Source organism: Nuphar pumila, chromosome 10 (assembly GCF_984573655.1).
Source record: "Nuphar pumila chromosome 10, dmNupPumi1.hap1.1, whole genome shotgun sequence".
Taxonomy (NCBI): Eukaryota; Viridiplantae; Streptophyta; class Magnoliopsida; order Nymphaeales; family Nymphaeaceae; genus Nuphar; species Nuphar pumila.
The window spans coordinates 2007710-2027287 of NC_143258.1; the positions used below are offsets into that span (position 1 = coordinate 2007710).

The following is a 19578-nucleotide window of genomic DNA, read 5'->3' on the forward strand; positions in this document are numbered from 1 at the left end:
TCTTATGGTTTAGGGTTTTTTAGTTTATTTATTATTCATTTTTTGTATTTTAGGTTTTTACATATACATATATAATATGAATTCTTATTTTCCCAAATTATTGAAAATTTAAACAGTTTTTCATACTTAGATCCAATTTGAGATCCAAATTTGGGGCTAAAATTCAAAACTTTTTTGATAAACTTTCATAGTTAAACCAAATATGATACTGATTAAATCATTTATATATCAAAAAAATATTAATTCTTGTTTTTTCTCAAATTAACCAAATTTTAAACATTTTTTGGTTTTTAGATCCACATTCAGAGCTAAAATCCATAATAAACATGCTAAAACACTCATATGGTGGGTTAGATCAAATCATATGATCCAAAATAAAGTTATCTGACCCATTATCCATATGGGTCCAAGTTGTCTTCACAATATAAAAATCAAACGTCAAACATAAGGAACACAACTTCTTGTTCAGTCAAAACAAACTTTGAACCTATGTTACGGTTATATTCTATTATTTCGTCCAATCTTGGACAAGCAAACAAACACTCCCTTAAAGACTTCAAAATCAACTTCCCACAATGTACCAAAATTTTACTACTCAAATAAACATATTTTTTTTATTAAAACAATACAATTGAAGACTTGATTGGAGCAAACAAACCATGCTAAAGTCAGATTGAGCATATACAGCTTGAAGCTATGATTTCCAGCTCGTTAGTACCAAATATAAGTTCTCTTTTTTTACTGACAGTTGGCATTAAATTCGTTGCATTCAAAGTTGAATATTGAAGTAGTCAGATTTGTGGTTGGCTATATGTCGCGGGGAACTAATTGGGGATCCAACATTATTTAAGAAAGCAAAGTAAAATGTTCAAGTGCAAAATGTGCAAAGATATGGGAATTCTTTTTCAGAATCTTGTTAATCTTTCCATTATATATATATATATAAATGGTGGACTTGTACAAGATGTGTATTGGACTTTAGGCTTTACTACAAGGAAAAGAAAAAGGCAACCGTTTGCATGGATGCATTATAAGGCTGTACTATGAGGACAAGGACAAGACAGTTCAACCAAGAGTGGGTCAGCCTGTCACTCACGTGATTGAAATATTAAAAGAAAGAGACATTATTGAATTAATTTGATGGTTGAGTAGTTGCACTCTCTCAAAAATGCTTTTTTTTAGGACGAGGAACCCTCGACTAAGCGAGAAAGAGACAAGTATGAGCTGCTCAGTTTGTTTACCTGCATTAGATAGGACTGAAACGAGCCCAAATTATTTTTTATATGAATAAACTTATTATTTTGACATAAATTTAATGAAAATTAACTCGTGTTTTTTTCCTTATAATCGAAGTTAAAATTGAGTTTAGGAGGTATTTAAAAAAATGTGAATACTTGGCCACCAGACAGTAAAAAAAGAAAATTAACCTCCAAGTACAAAAGCTTAGTTGATAAGATACCTTATGGTCAGACATGATTAGTTACCTTCTTCCACAATTGTTAATTTTCTATGCCTAGCCTGCTAAGCTGCTTGCTTTGATGGCACAAAAGGATTTAAGTTTTCTAGGCTTAAAAGTAGGGGTGGCAATCGGGTCGGGTCGACCGGTTGGTGGGTCAGCATACCTCAACACAAACCCTACCTGTTTATTAAACGGGTAACCCGACACGACACGGTTAACCTGTTTAATAAACGGGTCGGGTAAATGGGTTGGCGGGTCAGGTTCGGGTAAACGGGTTGGCGAGTCGGGTTCGAGTAAACAAGTAAATGGGTTGGCGGGCAGGTCAGGGTTGGGTAAACGGGTTGGAGGGCGGGTTGGCAGGTCGGATTCGGGTAAACGGGTTGACTCGCCCACCTAACCCGTTTATTAAACGGGTCAGTCGGGTTGGCGGGTTGGCATACCCCTAACACGAACCCGACCCGTTTAATAAATGGGTTAGGCGGGTCAACCCGTTTACGATACAAACCCGTTTAAGCCAAACCCGAACCCGGCTAAGAAGAGGGTTGGCGGGTCGGGTAAGATTTTGCCACCCCTACTTAAAAGTTGTTACACTTGAATATGTATTGCATTATTGCTCACCAAAGGAAAGGGACACAAAAGATTTGGTAGGGTATAGAGTGATGCTTTTGTACTTCTATACTTCATATGAAGTGACAATACCTTAGATTATAATAATGTCTTGTGTGTAATCACCTTCATTGGTCCTCATCACAAACGAGCAACCGAGCAGAGTTTAGTAGCAGTAGGAGGATTAGAAAAGGAGATCTACTGTCCCCTATTTATTTGTGTTGGTCATTTAAAAATTCACTCTACATATCATTCAGGCAGCAGGTGAAGAAAGAATTCAGCCAATTAATTTCAAGGGATTTGAGTGGCATCATTCCTTCTATGCAGATGATGCACTCTTTTTGGGTGGAAAGACAAAAAGAAATCCATTGAGTCATTCAGTGTATGAGATTGTTTGAAACAACATCCGGACTTGAGGCGAGCAAAGAGAAGACGTACAGTTATAGTGCCCTTCAACCTCTCTCAACGCCGAATCAGGCGCATCCAGTGCTCCCTCTAACACTACCTTGGCCTCTCCCTCTCCCTATTTAAGGGGCATAGTGACAAAAGTTTTTATAGGCAATTTCTCATTTTTTAAAAACTCTAGAGCAATTAAAAAACATTCCATAAATCTCGCATTTTTTCGGCAAAATCTTGGCAATAAAAAAATAAATTAAAATTATAAAAATTGTTTTTTATAAGAAATATTAATAAAAAATATTTAAAAATAAAAATACATGATTTTTTGTGATAAATAGCTGTTTAAAACATAAATATCATGTTTAAATCACGGTATTTATGTTTTTTAATAAATCTCATGATATTTTGAAAATCTTGCGAGAAATTGCCGTTTTAAACTTTCAGGCAACTTTTAGCGATATTATCGCGAGATTTTTAGTAAATCTCAGGAAATTTGTTACACTGTTAAGGGGACATTAAAAGAAGTCATGTATGAGAAGCTAATCATCAAATTCAGGAAAAACCTTAACTTGTGCAATAGAAAGAGTTTAGCAATGACAGGTCGATTGGTTGATAAAGTTTGTCCTAACGGCATTGCCTATATATATTGCATGAGTGTTTTCAGATTGCATGCAATCACTCTCAAAGAGATTGAAAACAAAATAAGAGACTGCTTGTGGTTCGATTCAGATAAAAAAAAGGCACATGCATCTTCTCAACTGGGAGCAGATATGTAAGTCTAAACTAGAGGGAGGGTTGGATCTCTGTGATGCAAAAGAAATGGAGAACGACCCTAAAGAACACCCTAATAGTGTTCCAAACGCTAAATCCTACGAGCCTACAAGTAGGGATGGCAGTGGGGGCGGGGGACAAGGTCTCCACCCCCACCCCGCCTCAAGATTACAACCTCCATCCCCCCCTCCATCCCCGGTGGGGATGGATTTTAACCTCCACCCCCGCCTTCATCCTCGTTTCATGTGCTCCATCCCCAGTTCAAACGGGGATGACGCGAGGCAGGGCGGGGATATTGCGGGGAAAAGTGACGGGGACAGGTCGGGGTGGGGATGAGCCGGAGGGGATCGTGGTGGGAAAAGGTGTACGTCCATCTCTGCCTCCATCCCCGAATGAGGATAGATTTTAACCTTCGTCCCCGCCTCCATCCCTGTTTCATACCCTTCATCCCCGGTCCAAACGGGGCGAGGCAGGGCGGGCCCCGCTTTCCTCGGTCCACTGCCATCCCTACCTACAAGATTAGGGCTAATCTAATAAAAAATAAATAAATAGAACGATATATATATATATATATATATTAAAATTACAAAAATCATCCTTATAATATATTTAGATTTCAAAACATCCAGGGGTGATACCGATCCGAGGAGGGGCGTCCCAACAGTGAAACATAATGGTACTTACAGAGGCGGATCCAGGATTTTGCTTAAAAGGGGGCAAAAAAAATTTTTGGTTTCTAATATTTAAAATTTTCAAAACTTTTCAAAGGGGATCATCACTTACACGATTGAAAATTTTCTAAAACTTTTGCTTAAAGGGCGGCAAAAAAAATTGGTTTCTAATATTTAAAATTTTCGAAACTTTTCAAAGGGATGCATCACTTACTCGGTTGAAAATTTTCTAAATTTTTTTAAATATTTTTCTTTTTTTTTGCTTAGAGGAGGGCTTAGAAAGTGATGGCAAAGTTTTGAAATTTTTCACATACTTTCGGAAGTGATGCTCCCCTTTAGGAAGTTTTGAATACTAGAAACTTTGCCATCACTTTGGCAATTGGCAAACTTCCTAAAGGGGAGCTTAAAAGTGAGCTTTTCAAAATTTTGCCAATTGCCAAACTTCCTAAATGGCAGCTTAGAACATTAGAAGGTTAGAAACTTTTGATTAAAGGGGGACTTTTCCAAATTTTCGAAACTTTGCCAAGATCTGAGATGCCCCCCTTCAGAAATTTTCAAAACTTGCTTTTCTAAATTTTCGAAACTTTGCCAAGATCTGAGATGCCCCCCTTCAGAAATTTTCAAAACTTGCATTTCAAAATTTTCAAAATCTAAACTTTTCAAAACATTTCATACAGAAAAATTGCATAGGAATGTATGTATTCAGTTTTATGTATAACAGAAAAATTAATTTCAGAAAATATAGTTCAGATATCACAACCAAGACAACAACAATGTATGTTATTTAATGCTGAACAGAATTCAGTTTGAACCAGCGATATACAGGGTGCCTATTGTGCCTTCTGATATACACATTCACGCATGGAACGACAGCATTAGACTCGGCTCTGTTTAACGTGAAATGATATTCAAAGAGGGAGAAACAACTCATTTCATAGGCAGCCTGGACTGAACCTGAATTGGTGTCAAACTAGTTCCAAACAAGAATAGTTTGACACTGTTTTCAGGGGGTGAATCAGCAGAGTAGACGCCCTTCAACCAATATTTTGATCAGTCATCAACAGTGTAAATTTATTAAATTATGGTAATGCAATTAAAAAAAAGAGTTCAAAAAAAAAAACTCAGACTGGGAAAAAAATTTATTTCATTTAATAGATTACTGATACACAAGGGTCAAGTAGGATCACTTATATACACAAAACATTGTGGTTATCTCCACGAAATTAGTGAGGATAGCGATAAGTTTATCGCTATCCGGTACTTATCTTATCTTTATCTCACTATAGGGATTATCATGACTGAGATAGAGACTCGTTCTAACATGTTTTCCCTCAAGTTGGAGCGTGAGGATTGATGATGCCCAACTTGCTCTTGAGTTGAAGAAACTGATCTCGTCTTAATGGTTTGGTAAACATATCTGTGCATTGTAAGTTTGTCGGAACAAATTGAGTTTTGATTGAACCGTTTTGAATTTTTCTCTTATAACATGACAATCGATCTTCAGATGTTTAGTGTGTTCGCAGAACACTAGATTTGCGCAATATGCAATGTTGTCTGGTTGTCATAAAACATCAACATAGGTTGGGAATGTTTGATTCCTAAATCTGTCAATAAATAGTTTAACCATGTTAATTCACAACTTGCAAGTGTCATCGATCTATACTCTGCTTCAGCTAACAATCTTGATATTGTTGTTTGCTTCTTTGTTTTCCAAGATATTGGACTCTTTTTCAACATGGTACGCAATAACCTGAGGTAAACCTTCGAGTTCGTGAACATAATGCCTAATCTGAATCACAGTAGACAGACAGACAATTGAAGTTTGCTATAAGATGATAATAGTATGCCCTGACCTGGTGTGAACTTAAGATAGTGCAAGACCTTGCAGCCTCAAGGTGTGGCTTCCTTGGTGTATGCATGAATTGGCTTAAGATATTGACATAATAGGCTATCTCAGGCCTTTGTGAGGTATATCAATCGACCCACTAGTCTTCAATAATAAGTTGGATCATTCAATGGCTCTCCTTCCTCTGAATTAAGTTTTTTGTATTGTTTCATGAAAAAATCTGATGACTTTGCCCTCAAGTACCCATGATCTTCAATGATGTCCAATGTGTATTTGTGTTGTGATAAGAAAATGCTCTTACTGGATCTTGTGACTTCGATTCTCAAGAAATATTTGAGTACTCCTAGATCCTTGATGTGCAAAGCATTATTTAGAAGTACCTTTAGTTGGCTGCTTGTTGAAATATTGTCTCTAGCAATAATGATATCGTCAACATATACGAGAACAAATATGCATCTATGCTTTCTGAAATAGGAAAACAACGAATAATCCACCCTAAACTGAGTAAAACCAATCTCTTTAAGAAAATTTAAAAATTTTGCAAACCAGTTTCGAGATGACTGTTTAAGTTCATAAATAGATTTGTTGAGTCGACAAACTCGTTGATCCCCCTGTTGGCGAAAACCAACAGAAAGTGTCATATAGATTTTTTTTGTCAAGATCACTATGTAAAAACACATTGTTGACATTGAATTGATGGAAGACCCAATGTTTGACGACGGCTACAGCCAAGAGGCACCGAACAGTAACAAGCTTAGCGACAGGAGCAAAAGTCCCATGATAGTCAAGACCTTCAGCATGTGAATCATCATTTCCAAGCAAATGGACCACAATGAATGCATCTGTAGGGTTAGATTTGCAAAAAACTTATGAAAATCTTGGTTCATACTATTTTATATATTTTGTTCCTTTATTTATTACAATTTTCCTTGATCCAGGTAACTAAAATACGTAAAGTGGTATGCACCAAGATTTTTTAAAATTTTATCGTGTGAATGCGACTTAGATGCATGATTTTATAGAAACGGACTCTTGGATCATCTGATTACGATGTACAAGAATGATCTTTTAAGGCTTTAAAATTGACTCAATTTTTTTTTTAAATATGCAAGCATTAAAATTCATATGAAAATTCAACTCCATCCCAGCTGCTTTGACCTCTCAAACTGACTATAGATCAGAATGAAAATTTTGCAGCAGAACAGGGGACTCATTTTGCTGGAAAACTAACACATTGATTTTCTTAATGTGGTGAGCTTGAGCTTGTATTGAGATTGAAAAGAAAAAAAGATGTTTCAAGCATGCAAGCTACCTGAAACTTGGTCTCAGATCGGACAAGCTTGAACCAGTGGCTTAGGCTAGATGATTCAGGAATATATATTGGTCAAATCATTACATAAAAAAAGAGGACTTTAGATAAGAGTCAGTTGACTCAGCCTAGTCAATGATAACACTTGGTTGATTTAGCCAAATTTACTCTATTACTAGGTCAGATTAATTTCTTCCCGGGGTGTAAATTTGTCTCTTTTCCTTATTATATTTATTTCAGGATTGTAAATTTGTCTCTTTTCCTGATTATATTTGTTGTAGGGTTGCAGTAATGTTGCTTTGAATTCCCCCTCTAAAACCTGCTGTTTGTGCAAGCTCACATGCATACACTGGGCCTTTAAGCAGGCAAATCAAACTAACCGGTGGCCTTTAAGCAGGTAAAATGGGGGTCAGAGTGTCTAGTTGCTCTGTTCATTAACCTTGTAATTAGGATTGGTAACAAATTTATATTTATATTTGTATAGCGTGGGAAATCAAATCTCATTGATTCCATAATTCTGTTCTGTTATTTGCTTGTAATATGGAATCCATATTTCAGAAACCGAGAAAAGGGCATCCTTGGGTGTTGCTGAAGAATGGCTTTGTCCTCGTAACTAGTTGAAAGTAAGTGTTGCATATCAATACAATATTTTAATTCTAGAATCTGCTTTACTAAAATGGGTTCACAGCTTTTTATGTACTAATGAATTGGTAGGGCTTCAATGGTTGAGCTATATGTACCAAAATTTTACTTGAGACATCAGCTGATTGGGGAAACCCTAATCATCCATGGGCCAGATAAACCCAATATGGTGGTTTAGTCACAATGGATCTCTTCAGTGTGCAATTATGTGTATGATCAATCTATACATATTTGTGTTTTTTAATGGTCATTTGAAGTATTCAAGAGAAATTGACCTCAAGAATCTGATGACAGTTAGATTGGATGCCTGTGAGCTATTCCCAGCAACACTCGAATGCAGGCTTCAAATTGGGGACATCAACTGATCAAATGTTATTCAATATCCAACCCAAATCCAACTCCGATTACAGCATTATGTGCAGTGTAAATCATGACTCGGTATTTAGAACATTTAGCTTTTAAATCATAGGTTTTATTTCATCAAAAGACTTAAAGGGTACGTTAATGAAGATACATACGAGTGAAGGAACAGACACACTCATTCAGAAAAGAAAAATGAAAAAACACATAATACGGTCATCTCTAGAACCATCATAAAAAACAGAGTAACACTACACTGTCTCGTATCTCTCAACCCGAGATCTCAATGGACTTGACCTCGGGCTTCTTCACCTCCACCTTGGGCACCGTCACAGTGAGCACCCCATCCTCCATGGAAGCCTTCACCTCCTCTACCTTGGCATTCTCCGGCAGCCGGAACCTCCGGAGGAACTTGCCACGGCTCCGCTCGACGCAGTGCCAATTATCGTTCTTCTCCTCGGCCTCATTGTTCCTCTCTCCGCTGATCTGCAACACCCTCCCTTCCTGCACCTCGACCTTCACCTCCTCCTTCTTCAGCCCGGGGAGGTCGGTCTTGAACACATGGGCCACGGGCGTCTCCTTCCAATCAATCTGAGTGTTCATAAATGCGCTCGTCTCACAGGCTAATCTGGAGTCGGAGAGTGACTTCGAACTGAAAGGGAAGCCCTGGAAAGGATCCCATACGTCTAAATGGAAAGGGTCGAAGACGTTGGTTCTTCGACCGAGGAAGCTCGGAACAATTGACATTACTGGTTTTTGGTCTCTAAATTCTTAAAGGAAGATGGTTGGAAACTTGAGAACTGTAGTGGCTCGACTCAAATTGGTGGATGGTGCGGAGTGGGCCGATGGGCATGCAAATTTATAGAGGAATGGTTACCTTCTTGTTGGTTCTAGAGTGCACTACTACACTTCTCTTTTTCCTTTCTTTTGTTGCTGTGGGGTCGTCTTTGTATCTACTTTTGCAAGTACGATTGCCTAGATGATTCGTGGAAGGAAAACAAACAGTGGGCTCCATTGTCTCTCGACGCTTCGGGAGATCAGGTGCTATTCATTATTATGCTTGGCACGCGTGTGTTAGCCTTGCATGGCAAAGTCTGATTGGTCCAAGTGTCAAAAGAGAGACGATTATGGGGATCTTATTCCGTCATTTAGAACTTCTAAATAATTTAAGTTGGCCGGATCATTTTTTCTCATTCGACGAAGAGCCTGGATGATGGGACTCACTATTCCTTTCGTTGGAAGTGTCTCTTCTAGGAAATAAAAAAGTTGATAGAATGGTGTAGAATGAGAGCTCACTAGTCAGCTCTATCGACCCCTCAACAGGAAAAAGGAACAGAAGAATTCTAGAACCAACAAGAATTCATCGTCTTCCCTCTATAAATAAGCATAACCATCGAGTCATTCTTCACCATCCAGCGATTTGAGCCATTATAGATCAAGTTACCACTATCTTTCCTAGAGATCAAAATCAGCAATGTCGATCGTTCCGAGTTTCTTCGGTCGAAGAACCAACATCTTCGATCCTTTCTCCTTGGATGTATGGGACCCTTTTGAGGTCTTCCCTTTCGGTTCAAGGCCCCTCTTCGATCCTGGTTTTGCCAATGAGACGAGCGCTTTCGCGAACACTCAGATCGATTGGAAGGAGACGCCCGAGGCTCACGTCTTCCAGGCCTCAAGAAAGAGGAGGTGAAGGTCGAGATGCAGGAAGGGAGGGTGTTGCAGATCAGCGGAGAGAGGAACAAGGAGGCCGAGGAGAAGACCGATAATTGGCACTGCGTCGAGCGGAGCCGTGGCAAGTTCCTCCGGAGGTTCCGGCTGCCGGAGAATGCCAAGGTAGAGGAGGTGAAGGCTTCCATGGAGAATGGGGTGCTCACTGTGACTGTGCCCAAGGTGGAGGTGAAGAAGCCCGAGGTCAAGTCCATTGAGATCTCGGGTTGAGAGATACGAGACAGTGTAGTGTTACTCTGTTTTTTATGATTGGAATATGTTTTATTGTGTTTTTTCTTTTTCGTTTTGAATGTCTTCTCTCGTTCACTCGTATGTATCTTCGTGAATGTACCCGTTTACTCTTTTGTGGAAATAAAATCTATGCTTTAAAAATCAATGTTCTAAATACTGAGAGTCGTTATAGTGGTGTGCAGAGAGAGGGAGATGAAAATGGAAACCCACAAAATGGGCACTGCTAAATGAAATCAACATGATATTGGATTTTCGATATTTTTTTTTTTGAAATTCTGGTGATCCATATGCTTTTTTTTTATAGGAATCACTTCTTAGAGCATTTGATTCCCAAGCATGGGTCTTTATAAGATTTAAAAAACCAAAGGTCTACAATTTTCATAAATTTTTAAGGCTCCAAATACCATTTTTTTCATCTAAAATGCATGACCCAAGTGTCCATTTCTAGGAGATCAATCATGCTGAACATATTTATAGGGATGAAAATTCGAAAAAAATACCGAAAATAAAATAGCATGTTTCATTTAACCTCTCCGCATTCCTCTCGTCTCTCTTTCAAAACCCCCCTTCGCCTGCACGCCAGAATAGCGCCTATTCAACCCATCAGAGAGAAGACCACGCTTCTCTCTGCACGCCAGAATAGCTCCCATTGTTGCCTCCCTCTCGTCTCTGCGCTCTACTGCCTCACGAGCACCTTCGCAAGCCAAGGTAAGTTTTTTCTCTGATTTTATTCCTGTATTCATAAAATCTTGCCGTTAGGCGTTTTTCTCCATTTTGGGGATCCATTTTTTTTGTGGGTTTCATTTTGTTCTTGTTTTTTTTTTCTTTTGTTTTGTATCAAAGATGTTGTTACCTTCCCATGACGCTTCGAAACTCAAGATCAAGAAGGTGGTCTTGTTATCTTTGCCCTCATAGTTAAAATTCTTATGGGAATATATGTCTTGATTTAAAGTCTGGATTTTGAACCAAAATTCTGTGTGCCTAAGCAATGATAGGCGTATTTGACATTGGTTAAAATGTACCAAAATTCATGAACTTTTTATGCACACATTTTTTTGGGGTCGGGCGGAAACAACTCGTGTTTCTTGTCCCTTGGTTGTCCCTATACATGGGTGGGCATTGCTGTGCTTACATGGAAGAAGAGTTTTATGCTTATGCTTACATGTTACCATGCCTTCCATCTCTGTTTTTTTTGCTTACTCGGTTTTTGGTTGAATGTTTGTTTAAATGGTGAAAAAAGACTTAACATACGGTTACAAGTTGGTCTTCTACAAATTTGAATGTAAGTGGCGGTGGTGGAAAAAGAAGATAAATAATATTCTGTGTTGTGCTTTTTGGACATGGGTTTGTTTATTCATGTCATCTTCTCATGTTGGTTTTGAACGTAGATTGATTTTATTTTATTTTTTTAAATCTCTCTTGATGCCCATCTAATTGGTCCTGCTTGAGAAAATGTGCTAGTGTATGCTGGTTGAATATCCATTTGATTTACCTAAAAAAATTTCATGGAACAACCGGTTTCCAAGCATTTATCACTCTTGTGCATTATGTGTACTATCAACCTTATAGGTTGTTTCGTTTGATGTACAATGTTGTGTGCTGCCAGTTGATTCATGTTATTTTGCTATGTTCAAATTTTCTCATCTTCCATCTATGTTTTATTGCATTTGAATGAGAGAGCAAAGAAATTAGAATTTTGGAGTTATACAAACAGCAGAGGGAGGACAAGACATGGGAAAAGGAGGAGTGCCTAGGTTGCAGAGCTCTGTTTGGGTTGATGAACATGAACTAGAGTGTATATTACTTATGACTTTTTTTAACCAAAAATCTGTGTGCCTAAGAAATACTTGGAACTTATTGTTGTTGTCTGATGCACTGAAGGTTGTATGCATAAGATATATCCATGATAATTTCATATTCATTGCCATCATCTTTTTCAGTTTTAAAAGGTGAAGTTTTAATAGAATGAGTGCATACAGAATTTTCATAAGCTGAACAAAGGTAGGTAAGCATATTTATAACCATACAGTTGGAGGATTTGAACAAGTTTTTTCCTATCAACAAAGCACCAGTAGAAAGACAAGGTGCACCTTGTGAATCGTGGACTCGATTTGCATCACTCAAGATCCATAAAGGGAGAAGGCCCCATCACTATCAAAGTAACCAACAACTTAAATGAGATAATGCTTTGCTTCGGGTGGTTCTTCACTGAAACAATGGCAGTAATAACAGAGAGAATTGGGACTAACCGGTCAGTTACTGCACCGCTGCCACCCTCCCATGCTACACCAGAAAACCTCACCGTCAGCTGCTAGGGTTCCGTTATTGAGAGACAAAAAGGAGAAAAGGTGTGTTTAAACATATCCAACTATTGAAACACAAAGCAAAAGGCAAAAGTTAATTTTAAGAGAAATTAAAAATATCGTGATATTTTCCCCATAAATAGTCACAAAAGATACTTTCATGAGAAATTCAATTTCGTCTCGCGTTATCATTTTCTGAATTTCTCATGCTTTTTTCATGAGAAATTCATATTTCTGGTGATATTTGTCACACTGGTCATGAGACATGGATTAGCTTTTTAGATTTCTTAGATTTCGTCATGAGATATGGAATCGGATCTATGACCACGATATGGTGTAGGACCAACTTGGCTTTCCTAATGGCATCATTCCTAGCATTGTTTTATTCATTTAATATAAACATCTGACAATTAAACTAGTCAACTTTATTTAGATTGGAATCCAAAATGCTAGGGATGATAACGGGTCGGATGTAACCCGACATTCAATCCCAAACCAAATCTGATTAGTCGGATTTGGTAGCTAAATCTAGATCCGATTACAAATAGAACTCCGGTTTGGTATAGAGTTTTGATTGAAACCCAATCCAAATTTGACTAAAATCCAAACTCAATAAAGTCTAAATGTCAGGTTTTAAGTTAGACAGATCCGGTTCGGGTTTGAATTTTTTCCATCCAACATCGAATCCGAATCTGATTAGGCAAGACCGGATAAGTTGGGTTCGGTAATGCCTAAATTTAACCTGAGTCCAACCTGTTTGACATCCCCAAAAAAATAATATATATATATATATATATATATATATATATATATATATATATATATATATATATATATATATATATATATATATATATATATATATATATATATTGCGAGTGTGGGTACGCCAAGCTTGTGTGTGTATATGTATATGCATGCGTGTCTGGGTTCACGTTTTTTGCTTTTAAATTTTAAAGTCAAAAAGCATCTTGTGGGTGCCACGCCCACATTGATCTTGGTGTAGTACATCCTTAAGTAGTACAACAATTACGGCACCCCTTTTCTTTTTTCCATCTTGGCGTTTGTATATTGCAAATTATTAAATAATACTAATCATGTGAATTAGTTAACCTCCTTCCTAAGGTTGATCACTTGTTAAAGTTGGCAATCAATTAAGGCTGAAGACCATGGAGGTGGTCACCCATGTGGTCAGCCGGGTCCTGCACCAAGCTGAAGATGCTGGATCGAATTCCGCCAGGGGACTGTCATTGCTTTGTCATGGTTGGGGCACTTAAGGCTGGGTGTTAGGCCGTGATGGAGGCGGGGGACAAGGTCTCCACCCCGGTCCTGTCTCAAAAATTCGTCTTCATTCAGGTTTTGATTTTAATCTTCATCTCTGATCCAAACGGGATGAGGCAGGGCGGGGGCCCATTTCTCTACAGCCTATCGTCGTCTCTAAAGGTATTTTAGTTATTTTACTAACGGGGATTGAAGACGAAGAGGAAAAAAATGCAAGTCCCTCTCCGCATGGGTATGATGCTTAACCACATAGTTGAAATCATAGTTGTATGTTGCATAGAACACATTCTAAATCTTAGTTTATTTTGCACGGATCGAAGACAAAGAGGGAAAAAGCGTAAGTCCATTTCCGCATGGGTATTTTACTAACTATCAAACCAAACTTCATATAGTATGATGCTTAAGCACGTCACATCAAGTCAAAGCATATCAATAATTTCAAATCTTGACATGTCTTGAAAACCAAAATACATGCACCCAACACATTTTTGAAATTAATATGCACAACTTATTATGAGCAAAAGTTTTCAATCTAAGTAAGATTATAGTTAATTCGTTAATTTCTTTTTCTGATTTCTGATGTTTCTCTACTTCTCTATATAACTAGGGAACATTAAACTTAGTCAAAACTATACATAATCAGTTATTTTGTTTAATACTGCATCATTGCATAGAACACCCTCCTTCTTACCGAATTTCCATCTAAATCAAGCATGGAAACCCACTCATACTCGATTTCTCACCTAGATCAAAAGAAGACCCGTACCTTTAAACTGATGCTTTGGAGGGATGCCGACGGCGGGGACCGGCTCAAGCGGAGGTCGTCGGAGTGTCTGCCGAACATAGAGAGGAGAAAGTCACCGAAGAGAAAAAGGTTAAAAGAGAGGAGAGCAAAGATGTTTTGGTCATTCAAATAAATTAATATCAGCTAATCAAAATCAAGAACTAGCATAATCATGTTCTCTAGAATAGCTTTGTAGTGCATACAGTTGTGAAAATGTTGCATACACTACAAGCAACACATTATCACAAACAACCAATTTTTTTTCACATATATCTTCCTTCTTCCCTTTTCCAATTTGATAAGAAACATAACCATGTTGATGCTCAAAACTGTGACCAGCAATAATCCCACTTGAATTAGAATTTACAAACCAAAATCATGCACGTGGGATACTTCAGTTGTTTATCTTTCTTCAATTTCGAAAAAAAAAATTATAAGAGAATCATTCAGTATCTTCATGCAGTCTAGTGACAGTCCAGTTATATTTTTGTTTTTTGAAAGGCAAGCTGGGGTTAGGTAGACCCCTATACCATTGGGAATTGAACTTGCAACGTCCCAACACAAGGTGACATGCATTAGTTGCTCCTACCAGACAAGTTGATCCCCCTTTGGTCTCACCAAAAAGGGGATCAGGCAGGAGCATCGCCCCTGCCTGTTGGCTAGAACAGAGAGGGAAAAAGGGCGACAGGGGGCACCAGCCACCTGTCGACCCCCTAACAAGTCCCAGAGAAGGGGGCAAAGGTGGCAGGGGTCGTCGGCCACCTGTTGACCCTCAGGCAGGCAAACCGTGAGGGAGGGCACGATAGGGGCTATCAGCCTCCTGTCGGCCCTTCAATAACACAGAGGGAGAGGGCAAAAAAGACAGAGGAGAAAGGAGGCGCACCTGGAAAGGGTTGAGCCCCTCTTTGCTCCCCCTCTCTCTCGCTTTTGGCGTGTCTGTTGCCCCTAGCTTGCTTGCTCACTCGTTCGGCTGCTGTGCGAGCTAGTGGGTAGAGCTTTGGGCATGTTGCTCATGCTTTGGGCATGCTGCTCATGCTTTGGGCATGAGTAGTGTTGGCTCTGATGCCCAGCATCATCGTGGCTATGAGCTATGCTAGCTTACCACAAGGTGCTTGGCTTCTCCGCATGACCATCGTGCACATGTTTGTATGCACGACTAGTGCTTTTTGAGTCTTTGTGTTTGCTTTCTCCCTTTTGTCGCATTTGAATCGGGTCCCTACTTGTTGCTACCAGCCCAACTGCAAGGTTCCTTGTGCATTCTTGTCAGAGGGCTTGGTCTTGCGATTTTGGCAGGCCACTATTGTCGTTGGTTCCCTTGTCGCTACGTGGGCTCTCAGATGTCCAGTATGTGTTGGCTCAGGATTGGGAATCAAAACAACTCTCCTTCCTACACTGATATTTTCAATGTATATATCGGCGGATGGCGTTTCATAATGGCTTGGCCTTTGTGCCAGTACTGTGACGTTTGCAAGGGGTGCCTCCTGGTTGATCCGGCCAGTAGTTGTTTGCTTAAGCCATGCATGTGACATTGTGATAGTATGAACTAATCCAGACTGTGTATCTGCGAGGGGCTTATTAAATCAGTTATAGTTTGTTTGGTGGCCCCTGTTGTTGTTCAAACAGACAGGGAACTGGGCTCCCTGCCTCCATCATTTCATGTCTCTGCCTCTCTTAATGAATGCCAGGTTGGGTCGGGCTCACAGACGAGTCCACCCCACCCTCCTCGTTTCCTTACAAATTGCTAACTATTTACCTTTTTCGCAGCTAGCACAACAGATCATGCTCGCCCCCGCATCAATTTTAAGATACAAGTTCCCCTTTTGATCTCGAGTGAGAAAAAGAGCACAAATGTGTTTCTCATGCAATAGTTAATGGATCCAATTAACAAGTCATCACCTGGATACATTCATTTCAGTCATATAATGCATTTTAAGGAGATGAGACAAACTAGGTGGAAAAGATTGGAAATGGTATAAAATTTGGAAATAGTGTTTCTTTGCGACTTTAACTTCTTGGTATCTTTTGTTTGACAAAATATTCTTCAAGAGCTTCAAGATTTGCCTAGTAATGTAGTTCTAGTGCTATGCTAATCTTTGAATATTGTTTTAAAAAGTTATTTTGGTTCATTATACATGGTAGACCTTGTGGCACAGACAAGATGGCCCAAGAACAAAGCATCTTCATCTTGGAGTATGACATAACACAAGTATGAAGTGTGTAGTATGGTCAAATACCTATAGTTAGCAGCTAAAACATATTAAGATATAGCTTTAAATGTTGACATAGTGTTTTCAAGTATGTTATGTTGTACTCTTCACAGCTCACTCTGAGGAAGCTAAAATACTGGGTGTTTTGTGATGGGGTTCTACATTTTCATAGATCAACAATCATTAACCTGTAGATTAGCTAATGTAAGAGATAAAACATCATCGCCAGAATTGGTAGATTAGCTAATGGATCCAAAAAAAAATTATAATAAAAGAGGAACCTGTGTATGGGTCGTCAGGCCCAGCCAACAGGGTCGACTGGGTTGACTTGGCCATCCCGAACAAACAGGCAGTCTGGCCCGGGGTTGACCAAACCCGACCCAACTGACTAAGGTCAGCTGGGCCTGATTTGGAACCCCAGTCAACTAGGTCGGCTGGGTGCAAATCTCTTTAAAAAAAAGTAAAAAAAGAAAATATTAAGGGTGTTGAATCTATGTATTGCCTATAAAAATAAATCTTGTATTTTGTGTTATCTTTGCATATCTCAAGATTTTTGCCATTGTGAAGGCTTCAGCCATGTGCATACTAGAACAGATTTTTCACATGCCTGTGATTAACTATTAATGCGTGGCCAATGTCCAAATGTAATGTCAACTACATGAAAATTTTGTGAGCATGTGTAAAATCTGAAATTTTAGATTTATATTGCATATGTATTAGTTGCACAAGGGGGCATATGTTTAAAGAGATCCATGAATGTAAACTTGCTAGACAGATCACAACTGGACAACATGGCTCTTCTTTTATTTATTTTTTGTTTCTGAATTCTTCATTTATGCAATTGTCTGGAGACTTATCACTTATTATTTCAATAAAGGTTTGGTTTGGTATGGATGATAACTATAAGCTCTATTATGGTTGGTTGTTTTATCTAATTGGAAGTGGAACTATAAAGGCCCCGAGTTTCTGGGAAGGTTTTCGTAATGGTTTAAAAAAAATCCATATTTTTAAGGGGTATGAGTTAGGGTCGTTACAGGTTTGGTAAATACCTCACTAACCTACTGTAACCAATTATGGTTTTTCTTTGTGCATGAAAATATTGTGATTAGAATATAGAAAATTTTGGAAAAAAAGTTTATCATATATACTATTTAAAAATATGAAAAAATATGTATAATATAATGAGAATATAATGAAAAACTCAAAATGTTATTGAAATTAATATTGCAACATAACTGAGATATCTTAACCATAGATGATACCTTGAAAATATTGCATTTTCGGTATTCTATTGGCTTTAAGAATATTGCAATTAATTTTGAAAATATCATCAATATTTATAATTACAGTTTGTCTTCATTAAATTTGTCATATACCTTTAATCCATATAAAGACATTTTCTAGATTTACTTTTGGGAGGATGGTGAGTCTTCCAAACTATGTCAGAAATGTTTTTGATAGATTTAATAATGTTTAAAAATATTCCAATATAACCATATTTTTATATCCTAAAATAAAAAATATTTTTAACTTATTATAAAAATTTGAAAAACCTGTGTGCTCATGTCTTTTATTTTCAAAAAAATTAAGAAGTGGACTCATATCAAGCGTGTCATGTTCGTGCCCGCACTGACATAGCTTCCAAAAGACAAAGTTGGTGTCACAGTTAATTTAGATCAATCTGTTGAAGACACTGTAATTAATTAATCTTGATCTGCTTCTAAGTTCTAACCTTCTAGAACAGTAGGTTTCTTCTTTTTCCTTTTTTCTAATTTAAAGTTGGATGCTAAGTTCTAACCTTCTAGAACACTAGGTTTCTTCTTTTTTCCTTTATTCTAATTTAAAGTTGGATGCAGTTGACTTTGTGTGGATTCTAGCTATCAAAGTGCGTTTTGACTATTTCAGCTTTTCAACTCAGGAGCAGTTAGTGCACGTCACCTTGTGTTGGGACGTTGCAAGTTCGAATCCCTATGATATAGGTGTATAAATGGTAGGGTCTGTCGAATAAATTAACTCTTCATATTCTATTTTGACCAGCCAACTCTTCGTATTCTCAGCCATTGAAAGAGAGTTCCTCACATTCTCAGCAACTAAAAGAGAGCAGTTCACATTCTCAGGCTCTCAGCCATTGAGAGAGAGAGAGAGAGAGATGGAAGGGATGAACATGGGAAACCACACCACAATGAAAGAAACCATGAAGAAGGTGATCATACCCATGAGTTTGTATTGGGGGAAGGACGTGTGGGTTCTGTTCGCCGACTGGCCAGGCACCAGCCTCGGCCAATACATTCTCTCATTGATCGTCACCTTCTTGGACGCGGTCCTGGTGGAGTGGCTAGCCTTCTACAAGGTCAACCGGCCTGGGTTCGCACCCTTCGCAAATGGGTTCGTGCAGGCCGTGGTCTATGGTGTGCGTGTCCTCTTGGTGTATTGTGTGATGCTTGCAGTCATGTCCTTTAATTTGGGGGTGCTCATCGTGGTTGTTGTGGGACATGGTGTGGGCTATTGGGTGTTTGGGACTCAGATCTTCAAGAACTCTCCCATTGAGCCAACTGCAAAAGATGGTGGCCAGTGCACCTACTGATCTATATGGTGAACAATTTTTATGGTAGAGATGCAGAATACATGATGCATCTTTTTTTCTCCATTGTGTTCCCGTCTCCATTCTTTTGTCTTGTGTCTATGTGTGTATTTATGTGTGTCTGTGTGCACTCTTGCATGTATGTGTGCTTTGACGTGTATGAATGCATTTGGTTCTTGATCTTTGACTTGGCTTTGTTGTGGTTCATGGGGTATTTTTTGGATAATCTCACAAGGTTTTGACTTGGCTTGGTTGTGGTTTATGGGGTATTTTTTGGATAATCTCAGGAGGTTTGAAGCCCTAAAATTTTTTTTATGGTTTTTGTTTATATTACCTAAAAAAAAGAAATTAGGGTGATTGCTTTGAGCTTCATACTTGAATTCCATTTCTAGCCAAGCGA

At 38.4% G+C, this 19578-nt stretch overlaps 1 protein-coding gene and 2 pseudogenes across 2 annotated transcripts; 2 read left to right on the forward strand and 1 right to left on the reverse strand.

The window, feature by feature from the left end:
- Window positions 1-8096: 8096 nt before the first annotated feature.
- LOC149823215 (17.8 kDa class I heat shock protein-like) lies at window positions 8097-8894 on the reverse strand. The gene has a single exon (XM_090019988.1). It carries the CDS (start codon window positions 8808-8810, stop codon window positions 8334-8336), a length of 477 nt encoding a protein of 158 aa, XP_089876114.1. The 5' UTR covers window positions 8811-8894; the 3' UTR covers window positions 8097-8333.
- Window positions 8895-9351: 457 nt separating this feature from the next.
- LOC149823216 (17.8 kDa class I heat shock protein-like) lies at window positions 9352-10155 on the forward strand (annotated as a pseudogene). The gene has a single exon (XR_016435057.1). The product of XR_016435057.1 is annotated as a 17.8 kDa class I heat shock protein-like (transcript).
- An 8600-nt stretch (window positions 10156-18755) lies between these two features.
- Window positions 18756-19181, forward strand: LOC149823217 (copper transporter 6 pseudogene; annotated as a pseudogene).
- The last annotated feature ends 397 nt before the right edge of the window (window positions 19182-19578 follow it).

Excerpts from the sequence above, each read along its gene's own strand:
- LOC149823215 (XM_090019988.1), bottom strand. The coding sequence starts at position 8,810 with ATGTCAATTGTTCCGAGCTTCCTCGGTCGAAGAACCAACGTCTTCGAC.